Source organism: Bombina bombina, chromosome 3 (assembly GCF_027579735.1).
Source record: "Bombina bombina isolate aBomBom1 chromosome 3, aBomBom1.pri, whole genome shotgun sequence".
NCBI lineage: Eukaryota > Metazoa > Chordata > Amphibia > Anura > Bombinatoridae > Bombina > Bombina bombina.
The window spans coordinates 747,738,589-747,756,084 of record NC_069501.1 but is presented as its reverse complement, the minus strand read 5'-3'; the positions used below and the strand labels follow the sequence as shown (position 1 = coordinate 747,756,084).

Genomic DNA, 17,496 nt, shown 5'->3' with positions numbered 1-17,496 from the left:
GCTGATGACATCACATTGCTTTTAACACAACCCATTCAGTCCCTTCCTGCAGTATTTGACCTTCTCAAACACTTTTCCTCTCTAAGCTATTATAAATTAAATTTCTCCAAGACGGAAGCTCTTTATATACGCATACCTTCTTCTGATCTCATCCGCCTACAGAGATTATATAATTTTCATTGGTCCGCACAGTCCGTTAAATTGTTAGGAGTTCACCTTAGTATGGATACCTCTATTGTTATATCCAAAAACGTTTCTGACAGACTCCCTGAGTGGCGTAGGCTATTAGATTCTTGGGAATTCTGGGAGATATCTTGGACGGGTAGGATAGCAGCGATCAAGATGTCATTCATCCCTAAAATTATATATCTATTTCGGTCCCTCCCTATAAACTTACCCAGATCCATTCTAAACAAAATGCAGAGTCTCGTCACATCCTATGTATGGAAAGGCAAGAAACCAAGGACGGCCACACACACCCTCCAGAGACACGTATCTGACGGCGGTTTAAGTCTCCCTAACATCATATTATACTATCAAGCAGCCCGCCTCACTCACTTAGCTGGAGTTATTCATCTAACTCAGCCTCCTGGTGAACGGTAGAGTTATCCCTACTACCTAGCGGCCTCCAGCTACAAGATTTACCTTGGGTACCCACACACTATAGAAAAGACCTTAAACTGACTCACCCAGTAATTTTTGAGACCCTACAGTTTTGGGACCAAATCAGACACTCCCCTAATATAGCTCCCCACCCCTCCCCAAGACAGACAATATCTAGCACTCTCATTTGTCTGCCAGACTCCCATATACTTACATGGTCTCAATACGATGTTAAATACATTTCAGACCTATATGACCGGTCTCATACCCTCTCTCATACTAACTTATGCAGAAACCTTCAATTACCTTGCTCTCTGAATTTCGAAGCTTTCCGCCTCTGCTCTATTCTTAAATCATGGGGATTCCCCATCACAGCCCTCAGGGAAACAACAAACTGGGAAAGGCGTTAGTCGCTTGCTTTACAGATCAAAGGTGCTCTTTCTTATCACTACAATGCACTTATTGAACCATACTCACTTCATAAATTATCCCAACATATAGCATGGGAAAAAGAGTTACGTTTCATCTGTGATATTGATATTTGGCATAGAGAAATTTTAATTACCAGGAAAATTCTACACTGTGCCACCCTGTGGGAACTACACTTCAAAATAACAGTACGTTGGCATCTAGTCCCAGTCACTCTCCACAAGATATACCCTACCCATCCACCTACCTGCTGGAGAGGCTGTGGTCATCTAGGCACACAGAGTCACATCTGGTGGTCCTGCCCACTTATTTCTCCACTCTGGACCCAACTCTTCAATATACTTGGGCAACTAGGCATTGCCTGCCCACTAAGCCCCCAGACATGTATTTTACATTTGGAGTTTCCTCCGCTCACTACTCCACAAAAATACCTAACAATATACTTACTAATGTCCACCAAACTAGAGATTGTGAAGGCCTGGAAGCAGAAATCCCCCCCATCCATCAGACAGGTCATAGCCACTGCTTCATTCATACACAAGATGTAATCCTACGCATATGTGGCCATAGATTCATCTGACACTTACCTTTACATATGGCGCCCCTGGGTAGAGAAAATTACCCCCTCAGAAACCTAATCTTCCTCCTTGGATACCTCTTCCCTTACCCCTTTCCCCAAAGCTTTTACCCTCATCTCTCCCCTCATCTCTCCCCATTTCCTCCTCCTTTCTCCCCCTCTCCCCCCCCCCTTTTTTTTTTTTTTCTTTCCCTCCATACACCCCACCTACGAGAGTCATGAGAATATGCCAGTTCCTGCACATCAGTAATAATTATTAGAAAATGAGAAATCATTCTTGTAACTTCAGGTCATGTTTTTATCAGTGTCTTGTCAGTCATTAAGCTTAGGCTTTTAACCTTTTTTCCACGAAGATAGTGTAATGATGTCAGGACCCCACTGTAATTGTCTGCTATAATGTACTATTGACTGAATGTTTTTTTGTTTTCCTCTTTTATTTGACTATATCTGAAGTTACTTTGGAAAACAAGAGAAAATGTGTATATTGGAACAAATGTTATCCCTGCGCGGATATTGATTATTCACATGTTTGCATTTATTTTTCTCAATAAAAATCTTTGTACACATACAAGTATGAACCCCTAGTCTCTTAGTCACAAACAGTGCCTGCATCCTGCCTAAGACATCCCTCTAAAGGATATAATGTCCCACATAAAGTTGCAGAGAGGTTTCTTAACCCTTTTAGTGCCAGTCTCCCAGCCCCAGATAACGAAAAGGCACTTACCTGCAGTCTAGCCGTCCGGCAGGAGGACAGCCTACACAGCGTGAGAGAACGCCACTCCTCACAGAGGCCTGTAGAAAACAGAAAGAACAGAGTAAGCCCACTCTGGCTTTTTATACTATGGACAGCAAATATGTTAGGAAAACGCAGCAAGGCCCACCTCACAAGTTCCTAACTGCTTGAAAGCCACCACTGCCTACTGAAGAGACTAACGTGGAGTACAGCTAGACCCAATCTTGAGAAGAAAGATCAGAGTAAACCTACTCTGGCTTTCAAAATAATAAAATCTTGATTGAAGTGAAATAAATCAAATTTTCTTAAGACACCAAACTTCACCTCCTCCTTGCACCAAAGGCAAAGAGAATGACTGGGGTTTGTGGGAAGGAGAGTGATACTTAACAGCGTGGCTGTGGTGCTCTTTGCCTCCTCCTGCTGGCCAGGAGTGATATTCCCAACATTAATTGAGGACGCCGTGGACTCACCATATCTTAGGAAAGAAGTATATTGCAATTTTATTTTTTTTTATTTTTTTTTATATGAAAATAAAGTTCAATGCTTTTTAACACATATAATTAAACATTTTACAGAAGAATGGCAAAATGTTAAATGTCTCTTTAAAGCTGTTTATTTTAATTTTGAAACTAAAATGAATCTAAAAGTCTCTTTCAGTTTTGTGGACAATCATAATGATGATGCAGCAGAAAGAATCACAGTGCACGTGAAGACCAGGGATCTTACCAAATCCCAGGTACACAGCAAATCACATAGACAGTCAATAGCACTTGTAAAATGTATCTCTTACTTTATTGGCAAACGGATAAAAAAGTGACGTTTCTGGGTTGTGCTGTGGACCGTCTATGTGATTTACAGTTTTGTGACAAGTGACAAACCCACAAGTATATGAACAAAACAGTTTATTTTTCAGCAAAGTAATATCCATTTTTCAAAAACATAAAAAACATACATAAAATATTAAAATTACTTACATAAAATAAATACATTACCATTCTTCAAAGTCTATTTTTACTATACTTTAATTGATATATCTGAAATACCTGTTAAGGCATGTTAAAATCATAACCTGCTATTATGGGCAGATTTATCAAGCTACGGCTGACAGGGGCGTACATTTTCTCCCCTGTCAGCCACAGCTCGCCTCTGGTGGACAGAATTCTGCTAGCGGATTTTAACATTGCACATGAGCGCTATTTTGTGCTCACGTGCATTGCCACCCCCTGCCCGTGCACAACCAATCACGTTGGTGTCAGGAGCTGTGAACCTCTCCAGTCAGACAAGCCCAGGGAGATTGAAATTCTCCACCTAAGAGGTGAAGAAGAGTTTAGGAAGCAGCAGTCTGATGACCGCCGGCGCTTCTTGATAAATATGGACTGCACTTTGCAGGTTCTCTTGTGAGAACCTAAAGTCGTAGTGCAGGAGAAGGCTTGATAAATCAAGCCCTATATACCTAGTCCACATTTGTGTAAATCTATGAGGGAGAAAAAATCATATAGTGTTTGCGATGCAGGAGGGCCTTGGTTTAGGGGTTAATAGGTAGTTTATGGGTGTTAGTGTACTTTGTAGCACTTTAGTTATGAGTTTTATGCTACAGCTTTGTAGCGTAAAACTCATAACTACTGACTTTAAAATGCGTTAGGAATCTTGTCGGTAGAGGGTGTACCGCTCACTTTTTGGCCTCCCAGGACAAACTCGTAATACCAGCGCTATGGAAGTCCCATAGAAAAAAGGCTTTATGAAATTTACGTAAGTTGGTTTGCGGTAAGGCCAAAAAAGTGTGTGGTACACCTATACCTGCAAGACTCGTAATACCAGCGGGAGTAAAAAAGCAGCGTTAGGACCTGTTAACGCAGCTTTTTTACCTTAACACACAACTCATAATCTAGCCGATACATAACTATACTTGTTTAAATAATGTTCATATGAATCATAGAAAATGTTTTGTAACTTTATGTGACGATAATTCTTAAGTTTGATAATGAATATTTGGGAACATTATATGATGCATAAATAATGATATAGCACAGCAGTTCCCAACATGGGGTACGTGTACCCCTGGGGGTACTTGGCAGGCCGGTTGGGGGTACACAAAAATATTGTTGGTAATGGCGGAAGATGCGGGGGGGAGGGTCGGGGGGCACTCTCAATGGGTCATCAACTAATAAGCATCGTGGAACTGTGGAAGGAAGGAGCATTTAGCCGGAAAGTGACAAATGAAGTCCTGGCCTGGCATATAGGCAGATGGGAGCCCCTGCACCTGAAATATGTGGACCGGGTGTGGATGACTCCAGTCCACATATTAATGATCACCCTGTGTCACCAAACAGCTTAGCCTCCTGCTCCACCCACCTCTGTCCCATGCACACAATTTTGACTGCAAGTGCTCAAATAGAAGCGGCACTGCAGCAGCTTAGCTACATGGACACGTGTGATAGAGCCGTTCAGATTGCGAGTCACACAGGTGAGGCAGGTCTGCATCCCCAAATAAGTTATAGTCAGTGCCGGTAAGTAAAGTACTGCTTCTAGTGCTTGCTTGATTCAGACTGATTCACTTCCAACTAAAAATGTTCATAGTGGCTGGGTGGTTAATATCGATCTGATCTCACAAATTTAAATATTTATTTTCATGATCATTATACTTTGACTCCCCCCCCAGGGCCTTGTTTAGGAGCAACCAGGCAGCTGCCAGGGGCACCAGCCACACAGCAGGACTCCTGAGAATAAGATCTGAGCTTTAATCCTGTTGATACACATACAGTCGTATGCAATTCAGGTATAGCTTACCTCCCCTATAAAAAAGTGCTTCCTTTATTTTGAGGGATGGGTGGGGGTAATGAAGAGAGGGGGTACTCATAAATGAAAAGCCTAATCAAGGGGTACAGGAGAGAAAAAAGGTTGGGAACCGCTGATATAGCAGATACTTACTATTGGTATATCTTGGACTACTGCATCCCAGGCATGTGTAGTAAATTCCAGCTCAGTTTCTATGCGTGTTGAGTTAACCACACACTCAATAACATAAAGCCGCACATCAAGAGAAGAACGTAGAAAAATATGGCATAAATAACATCCAGGATTTTTCGGGCCAAATTTAATCGGTATTGAAACTTCATTTTCTATGTCTATATAAAAAAAAGGATTATGTTAGAAAATTCATAAAATGAACAAAGAAATTGCTTAAAAACAAATGTACTGTACAGTATATATTGTCATTTTTATTTTAAAAAAAAAATGTTTTATATGATACATTTATATATTACCATCAGTGTTTTAAAGGGATAGTCTAGTCAAAATTAAACTTTGAAGATTCAGATAGGGAATGGAATTTTAACCCCTTAGTGACCAGACCATTTTTCAATGTTAAGGACCAGGGTTGTTTTTACATTTCTACTGTGTTTGTGTTTAGCTGTAATTTTCCTCTTACTCATTTACTGTACCCACACATATTATATACTGTTTTTCTTGCCATTAAATAGACTTTCTAAAGAAACCATTATTTTCATCATATCATATAATTTACTATAAAAAAAATATTAAAAAAATGATGAAAAAAATGGAAAATAAAACACTTTTTCTAACTTTGACCCCAAAATCTGTTGCTCATCTACAACCACCAAAAACACCCATAATAAATAGTTTCTAAATGTTGTCATGAGTTGTCCTGAGTTTAGAAATACCATTTTTTTTCAAGATTAGCAAAAATTATATTATACAGGGAGTGCAGAATTATTAGACAAGTTGTATTTTTGAGGATTAATTTTATTATTGAACAACAACCATGTTCTCAATGAACCCAAAAAACTCATTAATATCAAAGCTGAATAGTTTTGGAAGTAGTTTTTAGTTTGTTTTTAGTTATAGCTATTTTAGGGGGATATCTGTGTGTGCAGGTGACTATTACTGTGCATAATTATTAGGCAACTTAACAAAAAACAAATATATACCCATTTCAATTATTTATTTTTGGTAAGGGATACAAATAAGAACTAATTTAGATGCTTAACACTCTGGCTGTAGTAACGTGCAAACTTAAGCAGTAAAGCTATAATAGGGACCAAACTCACCCATCACGGCCGCTGATAGGGAGAGATAGCACCACACACAAACAAACTGCATATAGGGTCTAAGTAAACATGTAGAGAGCCAGAGTTCAAATTAAACCATTATAGTGACTAAAATATAATAACAGAGTGAGGTAGTATGGTTGTAATTTGCAGTAGAAATCCTAGATCAATCCAATTCAATGCATATAGTTTCAGTGAGGTACAGTAGTATAACAACTCTATTAGTAGACACCCATGAGACATAAGCATGTACAGTAATCAAGTGAAATAAACAGGGGAAAGCAAACACATAATAAGTATTAACAACTATTCCCTAAATGAACTAAGATTAACAGAAAAAGGTATCGGCTATATTCCTTATATAAGGTTCAGCAGAATGCCATCCCTAGCTGTCTAAAACCAGAAGGCATAATTATGTGTAAGGCTATTAAGTTGGGCTATGCATTCAAGTCTAAAGTGCTGATCCCATCCTACACCCAACCAAGTGATAAGTACACAACAAATTGAATATATGCCAACCCAATGACATATCAGGAAAGTATGCATACAAAGAAAATTTAACAACAAAAAAGGGGTAACATTTTATGAGACTATTTATGAGAGGAACCTCAGACCAACCTCATAGTGCAATTAATGTACATAATCACCAAAATACAGGCCTAAAGGACCAGGTTATCAACAGGGTTTGGTAGACCAGTTAAGACAGATATAGCAGGTGAACCCTGTACCTGATTTTAAAGCATCATGGTTTGAAGTCCCCATATTTGTTGCAGACCATTTTCAGGCTATAGTGTCTTTATGAGTTATGATGTCCCACCGTGTGTAAGGGGAGTTGAAGGGGGCCAAATACAATATTGGTGGTGGATTCTAGCATTTGGGGTCTAGAAGCGTGGATACCTCTACATATATATGCTAAGGCAAAGTCAAATTTTTGTGTGAGGAGTTTGCTCTACGCAGCACAAGCTTCAATTAACTCCAGACTGTTGGTTTAGACAGCTCTTCACCTATGTACTTACTATTGCCCACATAAATCAAAGGATAGAGTCCAGGGTCCCAAACCAGTGGAGCTACTCAGCATAAAGAAAAAATCTTCATTCGACTCCTGTTTTCAGAATATGTATGCTGTGGCCGTGCTGTACATCATTGTTTCCAAGCCGTTTAGCGATCCACCCCGGGTTTGTTCTCCGGGACTAGGGGTGTATGTGCCTACAATCTCCTGTATTCTAACAATAGTTCAGCCATAACAAATGACCCATTCCAATCTGTGTCCCGCATGGCGCCTCCACTCGCTGCGTCTTTTGCAGTGCATAGTTTCCGAACCTTGCCACCGGTGGGATCATTAGAAGCTAATGCCTCTGTGGGTGGAAAAAGTGTGCCTGCATGGAAAGTAAGGACCGCTTGCTCCATCACAAGGTCAAGGCCCTCTATAGGAGCTGATGGCTGATAGATAACTCCGATTTTCTCCGTGCCCACTAGGCGGGTATTGCATGGTGCTGGGAACTCAGGCTCCGTTTCAGATAACCCCAAGCCGACTGCAACGCCACAGAAAACTCCCGGATCCAGCTCCGTCCCAATCAGAAAGTCTACCCCGGAGGTCTCCCTGGGCTCATCCAGAGCCTTCTGCATGTAAGTGGGAAGTCTCTGTCGGTTAGGTTGTAGGTATTCCACTTCTGGGTGTGGGTGTAGAGCTCTCCGCAGGCTTCCCCATTCTCTTGTGATAAGTGCAGAGAGTTGCTCATAGTGAGCACACAAACGATCCTCAATTACTCGGGGGAGAAGGCAAGTAGCAGACGCCATCTTAAAATAAAGTCAAACACCTCTGCCGATATTTTTACGATACTATCTTCCTCTAGTACTTGTAGATACTGGCTTTTGTTTAATATTCCGCCTGAATCTCAAGATATGCTGTAAAGGTGAATTGCAGTCAATAAGAACTGCTCAACCCGGATAAACCGGGGGGGTTAGGCAAAGGCCACAGGCACTTATGTGTCGCCACTGAAGACCTCGCCGTTCCGGTACTAAGGGCTAGAAGTCGGGCGAACTGCTCACAACAGGCTTCTCAGTAAGGTCCAGCTGTTTAGATTTTAATAAAATTATGAGTCGATACACCCTGAATCGCTGATAATCAGTGGGTTTATCTGCTTATCCTTGCAGCCTCAAAGTAAAGCAGCCATCTTGGCTGAAGCCCGGAAGCGTCCCCCCAACAGTACATTTTTAATACACAGCTTGCAGTAAAATACATGCATACAAGATAACTGAAAATGTATTTAATGGAAATTCAAAGAAATTTTAACTTTTTTTGCACGTAACATGTTGATCCAGCACTTTGCTGATCTGATAATTTTCTAGAAAATGTATGTAAATGGAAACCATTTCACCTTTCTAAAACAATTTGCATGCCGTAGAAAACCTGCTCGGATGTCACAACTGACTCCGCATGGAATAACAAAGTTGACAAATTTACGATGTTAAGAACTGTGAGTTAAATGCAGAATTTGTCACTAGAGATTTACATGCTGTTCTTCATAACAAAAAACATTTTAATGATTAAGGTAGCAGTGGCATCTGATAACTGCCTAATTTGTTCTAGTACTTTAGCTATCAAAGATTAATTAATTTGTATGAAGTTATACAATGAATAATAAAGGAAGTAATTAAATAAATAATTACTGTAAACAGGGTACATTAAACATAATTGCTACAATCATACAACAGTGCTACATTTGTTTAAAACAGATGTTGAACTAATATAGTCTTGGCTGTAGAAAATACCCCACAATAATTATCTTATATCTTATCTTATAATATTCTGTTTGGAAAGTTTTGGATCAGTTTTAATTTTCAAAAATATTAAAATGTGGAAGATTGTGTATCACTAAACCAACAACTCAACCCAATCACATTTTATTCAAATAAGCTTTAACTCCTTCTTTAAAGAATAATGTCATATTTGTTTAATATAAAAGAAAACAATATAACATGTAAATTGGATGTTGATGTACTGAGGGAAAAATTGAATTGTATTTATGCTTTTAATGATTTTGTGCTTTTGTTTTTATGCATTTGGGGCCTGATACTGTCCACCAATCGAAATCTGGGAGGATTGCTTATCAGCCAGTAAGCTTCTTACCCACATACCAGTATATTATTAAGCATGCATTTTCTGTCAGTTTCAAAATCAAAACAAACAGCTTTGACTTATTAAAAAAAATATAAAAAATAACTAGTTTTAAAAAACTGCTCTTTTATGTGCATCATAGAATGTGTAGAGTCTAACTCCCTCCTCAAGTGCTTGATAAAGGAAAAGAAACACATGGTAGAAAGTGACAAAAGATACAGAGAGACATGGGAAACTAGATCTGAAATTAATAAAGAGAGATGAACAATATGTGAAAATGAGTCATATGGCTAATTTATATTTAAAGAAATTATTATCATTCAGTCACTAAATTCATTGAGAGACCAGACAGTAAAAACTTGTTTCAATAAAGCTTTATGATACAATGGCATGTATTTATCAAGCCGTCAACCGCAAATACGCTGGAATTCCTCAGCGCATTTGTGGCGAGCCTTATTCGCCTTAGTTATCAAACCCTACAAACGGGTAAAAGTAGAATTTGGTGACGTAACATACGAGCTCAGTCTGACACAGATCGATGCTTACATCACTACAGATGTTCCGAATGCAAGTTCGGCACAATCTGACTACTTTTGGAAGTTATCAAATACCTACCAGGTACGCTCGGCACTTTTCCGGCCCAGCGTACCTGGTTTTAAATCCGCCGCCCTGGAGGCAGTGGATGCTATAGGAATCAATGGGAGTCAGAAAGCAGCGAGAGCTTATGTTCGCTGCTGCCCGATATCCCATTGATTCCTATGGGAACGTGTAAACCTAACACCCTAAAATGTACCCCGAGTCTAAACACCCCTAATCTGCCCCCCCTGCACCGCTGCCACCTACATTATACTTATTAACCCCAAATCTGCCGCCCGACACCGTCGACACTTAAATAAAACTTATTAACCCCTATCCCGCAGCTCCCGGACCCTGCCGCAACTAAATAAATGTATTAACCCCTAAACCGCCACTCCTGGAGCCCACCGCCACCTACATTATACTTATTAACCCCTAATCTTCTGCCCCCTACACCGCCGCCACCTACCTACATTTATTAACCCATAATCAGCCCCCCCTACACCGCCGCCACTATATTAAATGTATTAACCCCTAAAACTAAGTCTAACCCTAACCCTAACACCCTATAACTTAAATATAATTTAAATATATCTAAATAAATATTACTATCATTAACTAAATAATTCCTATTTAAAACTAAATACTTACCTGTAAAATAAACCCTAAGCTAGCTACAATATAACTAATAATTACATTGTAGCTATCTTAGGGTTTATATTTATTTTACAGGCAAGTTTGTATTTATTTTAACTATGTACAATCGTTATTAAATAGTTATTAACTATTTAATAACTTCCTAGTTAAAAGAAATACAAATTTACCTGTAAAATAAAACCTAACCTAAGTTACAATTACACCTAACACTACACTATAATTAAATAAATTCCCTAAACTAAATACAATGAAAAACAATTAAAAAAAAAATATCTAAAGTACAACCCCCCCACTAAATTACAGAAAATAATAAAATAATTACAAGATTTTTAAACTAATTACACCTAATCTAATCCCCCTAACAAAATAAAAACGCCCCCAAAATAAAAAAAATCCCTACCCTACACTAAATTACAAATAGCCCTTAAAAGGGCCTTTTGCGGGGCATTGCCCCAAAGTAATCAGCTCTTTTACCTGTAAAAAAAAAATTACAACCCCCCCAACATTAAAACCCACCACCCAGACAACCAACCCTACTCTAAAACCCACCCAATCCCCCCTTAAAACAAACTAACACTAACCCCTTGAAGATCACCCTACCTTGAGAAGTCTTCACCCAACCGGGCCGAAGTCCTCCACGAAGCCGGCAGAAGTGGTCCTCCAGACGGGCAGAAGTCTTCATCCAGACGGCATCTTCTATCTTCATCCATCCGGTGCAGAGCGGCTCCGTCTTCAAGACATCCGACGCGGAGCATCCTCTTCTTTCAACGTCTTCTTGATGAATGAATGTTCCTTTAAATGACGTCATCCAAGATGGCGTCCCTTGAATTCCGATTGGCTGATCGGAATTAAGGTAGGAAAATCCTATTGGCTGATGCAATTAGCCAATAGGATTGAAGTTCAATCCTATTGGCTGATCCAATCAGCCAATAGGATTGAGCTTGCATTCTATTGGCTGATTGGAACAGCCAATAGAATGTGAGCTCAATCCTATTGGCTGATTGGATCAAACAATAGAATTTTTCCTAACTTAATTCTGATTGGCTGATAGAATTCTATCAGTCAATCGGAATTCAAGGGACGCCATCTTGGATGACGTCATTTAAAGGAACATTCATTCATCAAGAAGACATCAAAAGAAGAGGATGCTCCATGTCGGATGTCTTGAAGATGGAGCCGCTCCACCCCGGATGGATGAATATAGAAGATGCCATCTGGATGAAGACTTCTGCCCGTATGGAGGATCACTTCTGCCCGTCTGGAGGACCACTTCTGCTGGCTTTGTGGGGTCCGGGAGCGACGGTTTAGGCGTTAAGCACTTTATTTAGTTGCGGCGGGTCTGTGAGCAGCGGTTTAGGGGTTAATACATTTATTAGAGTTGCGGTGGGCTCCGGGAGCGGCGGTATAGGGGGTATACAGTTTAGTATAGTGTATGTGTTTAGTGACAGGGTACCAAGAAAGCTTTAAGAAAGCCGAATAGCAGCGAGATCGATGACTGTTAGTTAACAACAGTCCGCTGCTCATCGCACCGAACTTGGTGCATGGCTTTTTGACAGCTTTTTTGATAATTATGGAGAACGTATTCAGGTCCGCGGCAGCCATGTTAGGCCATCTTTGGCGAGCGTATTGGTGCCGTTGAATGCAAGAAAGTTGACGCTTTGATAAATAGATGCCAATATCTAAAATATTATGTAACTGTAAATGCTTATGCATTAAAAGGGTTGCACTTGAAGGTACATGAAACACATATTTGTTTCTTTCATGATTTAGATAGAACATACAAATTTAAACAACTTTCTAATTTACTTCTATCTAATTTGCTTCATTCTCTTGATATCCTCTGCTGAAAAGCATATCTAGATAGGCTCAATAGCTGCTGATTGGTGGCTGCACATAGATGCCTCGTGTGATTGGCTCACCCATGTGCATCAATATTTCTTCAACAAAGGATATCTAAAGAATGAAGCAAATTAGATAATAGAAGCAAATTGGAATGTTGTTTAAAATTGTATTCTCTACCTGAATCATGAAAGAAAATTGTTGGGTATAGTGTCCCTTAAAGCCATGTGGTAAATAGGCAAACTACTAAAACTCTTGATGTAAACTTTATATTTACTTCTATTTTACAATTCAATGATAACTTGTATAACATTGAATCAAATATAAAAACATTTTTTAATCATGTAGTAGCTATAAACTTAAAGCGATAGGCAAGTCATAATGAAACTTGCATGATTCAGATACAGCATGCCATTTTAAGACACTTTTAAATTCACTTCTATCTGCAAATTTACTTTTGTCTCTTGGTATCCATTGTTGTACATATCCTATACAAGTGGGAGCTAGCTGGTGATTTGTGCCGGCACACATTTGTCTCTTGTCTGACTAGATGTGTTCAGCTAGCTCTCAGTAGTGCATTGCTGTTTCTTCAACAAAGGAAATTAAAGGAACAATGCAGATTTGATAATTGAAGTAAATTAGAATGTTTTTTAAAATTGTATGTTCTATCTGAATCATGAAATAATAAATTGGGTTTCATGTCCCTTTAACCATAATATAAATATCTAGGCACAGTAAAGAGTGTATTGCAATACATTGCTGAGCATGCTGCTGACGAGCAGTTACATTCTCACTAACTGAACCACTCACTGCTAATTAAAATAAATAAAAAGCTTCAGCGAGGGGAAGCGGCCAGGAATAGCAGCTGGTAGGCCTGTGCATTCGGCAGCTTCGTTAGTGAAGGAAGTCACTCACAGCATTCAGTTCTTTTCGGAGCTGGATTCCTTCTTATGAAACTGGAACACACTAAGATCTGTGCCAATCCAGATCTCAGTGTGTTGCACTATCACAAGAATAGAAAAAAACCCCAAAAAGAGCTGAATGACCTGAATGACCTGAGCAGCAAACTTCTTCCACATTCTGCAGTTAACAAGCTGCCTAATCCCCAGGCCAACCAGCTGGATATCATATTTGGAGTTTTTTTTTTTTTTTTTTTAATTAGAGCATCTTTCATTACTATTTGATGATGTATTACAGATAACTGGCTCCGGATTATTCTCAGCACACTTTCATTTAACATTTATTGCCCCTTTTAACTTACAGGGACATGAAAATCAAAATTCAACTTTTATGGTTCACATAACGCATGCAATTTGAGCAGACTTTTACATTTTTCTCTTGATTTCCTTTGTTGAAATGCATACCTAGGTGAGTTCAGGAACAGCAACACACTACTAGGAGCTAGTTGTGATTGGTGGCAACCCACCTTTAGTCATTGGTTAACCGAATCTTTAGCTTGGTCCCAGTAGTGCATTGCTGCTCTGAAGCTGACTCTATCTATGTGTTTAACCCCTGTAAGCAATAGTGAAACAATGCAATTCTTGAATACACTTGTATGTCCTTTAAATATATCTTGGTTTATTTAAACCAAACCATGTAAGTCCTCATTTGCATTTTTAATATTTGGTTCAAAATTACTTCAAAAGATTTTTTGAGCACTTATAAATTATAAATAAGTCTCAGTATATACAAAAAAAGCAAAAAAAACTACCTTGTTGCAAAAACACAGAATATTGCAGTTTGTTTTTAGCTTCAACCTGTCATCTAATAATGTATTTTCTTTTAAAACATTTTGGCAACTGCAATGCAACAGCCTTGATTTATTGTGCAACATACTATATAATATTAACACTACTTGCTATTATTATAATATCTTTTATTTGTGTGAGGTAAATGTGTAAATGACAAGAAGACGTCAGATTTGCATTGGCCAAAGGTGCTGGTCAGGTGACTGCCTTCTCTAAAACAGAAATCTGGAACCTGTCATAAGCTATTACATAAATTCTGGTTTTCAAGCAAGTTTTGACAGTAAATCTCTATCATGCAGAATTCCCCAGAGGGGCTGGAAATTTAAAAATTGTAAAATGGAATCTCAGAAAATTTCCAATCATTTTAACATGCAGAGAAATGAACACAATACTCTTTCTTTAGCTCGAACATATTATTTATGTATTATGCTTTTGGAAGGTTTTGTATTTCTGACAGAAAAAAAAAAGTATCACCTTTTAATATAACATAGATTTTGTCATCATAAAACTTGCTTAATGAGTGCACCACAAGGCAATCCTAATATTTTTTTTTATTATCATTATTTTGAATAACGATTATAATTTTTGATTTTGCTCAATATATTGTGATTTATTTATTTTTTAGACATAGTGGTAGTTTTTATATGAAAAAGGGTTAAAGGGACAGTTCACCCAAAAATGTTCTTCCCTTTAAATTATTCCCAATGATTCTTTTAACCTGCTAGAGTGTATTAAATTGGTTGCAAGTAGCTCCTTTACTCCTATTTCAGCATTTGAAATAGCTGATTTAGCCTGTGGTATCACCACCTATACTGAACAGATTAATAATGGAGTATAGGCTATTGAATAGCCTTTACAGCCAGCAGAAGAGATTACACTCTCAGTGGGATGCAGGAAAGTTAAGTAATAAAATGATAATTTTCCATTGTTCTCTCTATGGGGTCGATCCGATAAAAATCGTCGCCCGCAAAAGTCGGCGACGCCAATATTTGCGCGGGTTTGGTATCCTATATACGGCGTAACCTAGAAGTTACGCGCATATATTTCTGCCGTCGCCCGTAGTTTTTTGGGCCATAGGCAGGTATACCAAACCCGCGCAATTTGGTATCCAATATACAGCGTAAGGACTTACGTGGCGAAAATGGAGAAATCTTACTCCATTTTCACCTCGCCACAAAAAGAAGCCTTACGCTGACTATTGGAGCCCCGTAACTCCCTAAACTGGCTGCTAAATAAACCTAACACCTAACGCATGCGCAATGTCTATCTCCCTGTCAACCGCGATCTGCTAAATAAAACCTAACACCTAACGCATGCGCAATGTCTATCTACCTGTCAACCGCGATCCCCCACCGCAATCCCTAATAAAGTATTTAACCCCTAAACCGCCGCCATCTACATAAACTAACCGCCTACTGTGAGCCCCTAAAACCGCCACCATCTAACTGATCTATCCCCTAATGTGAACCCCTAAAACCGCCACCATCTAACTGATCTATCCCCTAATGTGAACCCCTTACACCGCCGCCATCTATATTAAAATTAATAACCCCTAATTTAATCTACCTACCCCGCCGCCAGCTATATTATCTATATTAACCCTAAGTATATTATAGTTAATATAGTTATTACATTATATATATTAACCCTAATTATATTAGGGTTAATATAGTTAATATAGTTACTATAGTATTTATATTAACTATATTAACTCTATCTAACCCTAACACCCCTAACTAAATTCTTATTAAATAAATCTAATTCATATTATAAACTAAAATATTCCTATTTAAATCTAAATACTTACCTATAAAATAAACCCTAAGATAGCTACAATATAATTAATAATTACATTATAGCTATGTTAGGGTTTATATTTATTTTACAGGTAAATTGTTAATTATTTTAACTAGGTATAATAGCTATTAAATAGTTATTAACTATTTAATAGCTACCTAGTTAAAATAATTACCCAATTACCTGTAAAATAAATCCTAACCTAAGTTACAAATACACCTACACTATCAATAAATTAAAGAAACTACAAATATCTATCTAAAAATACAATTAAATAAACTAAACTAAATTGTAAAAAAAAAAAAACACTAAATTACAAAAAATAAAAAAAAGATTACAAGATTTTTAAGCTAATTACACATATTCTAAGCCCCCTAATAAAATAATAAAGCCCCCCAAAATAAAAAAAATCCCTACCCTATTCTAAATTAAAAAAAGTTCAAAGCTCTTTTAACTTACCAGCCCTTAAAAGGGACTTTTGTGGGGCATGCCCCAAAGAAAACTGCTCTTTTGCCTGCAAAAAAAAACACAATACCACCCCCCAACATTACAACCCACCACCCACATACCCCTAATCTAACCCAAACCCCCCTTAAATAAACCTAACACTACCCCCCTGAAGATCTCCCTACCTTATCTTCACCACGCCGGGCTGAACTCCTCATCCGATTCGGGCGATGTGTTCCAGCAAGCAGCAGTGAAGTCTTCTTCCATCCGGGCGATGTGTTCCAGCAAGCGGCAGAGAGTCTTCTTCCATCGGCGATGTCTTCAAGCAAATCGGCATCTTCAATCTTCTTTCTTCGCTCCTCCGCCGCAGAGCATCCATCCGGCATGACGACTTCCCGACGAATGAGGTTCCTTTAAATGACGTCATCCAAGATGGCGTCCGTCGAACTCCGATTGGCCGATCGGATTGAACTTGAATCTGATTGGCTGATTCAATCAGCCAATCAGATTTTTCTACCTTAATTCCGATTGGCTGATAGAATCCTATCAGCCAATCGGAATTCGACGGACACCATCTTGGATGACGTCATTTAAAGGAACCTCATTCGTCGGGAAGTCGTCGTGCCGGATGGATGCTCCGCGGCAGAGGAGCGAAGAAAGAAGATTGAAGATGCCGATTTGCTTGAAGACATCGCCGATGGAAGAAGACTCTCTGCCGCTTGCTGGAACACATCGCCCGGATGGAAGAAGACTTCACTGCCTCTTGCTGGAAGACATCGCCCGGATCGGATGAGGAGTTCGGCCCGGCGTGGTGAAGATAAGGTAGGGAGATCTTCAAGGGGTAATGTTAGGTTTATTTAAGGGGGGTTTGGGTTAGATTAGGGGTATGTGGGTGGTGGGTTGTA

General features: G+C 38.9%; 1 protein-coding gene across 1 annotated transcript in view; it reads right to left on the bottom strand.

The window, feature by feature from the left end:
* CFAP47 (cilia and flagella associated protein 47) overlaps positions 1-17,496 on the bottom strand; it is an 801,982-nt gene that overhangs the window by 331,357 nt on the left and 453,129 nt on the right. Inside the window, 2 exon segments of the mRNA XM_053705439.1 lie at positions 5,271-5,467; positions 7,690-8,206. Coding sequence (XP_053561414.1) covers positions 5,271-5,467; positions 7,690-8,206 — 714 coding nt within the window.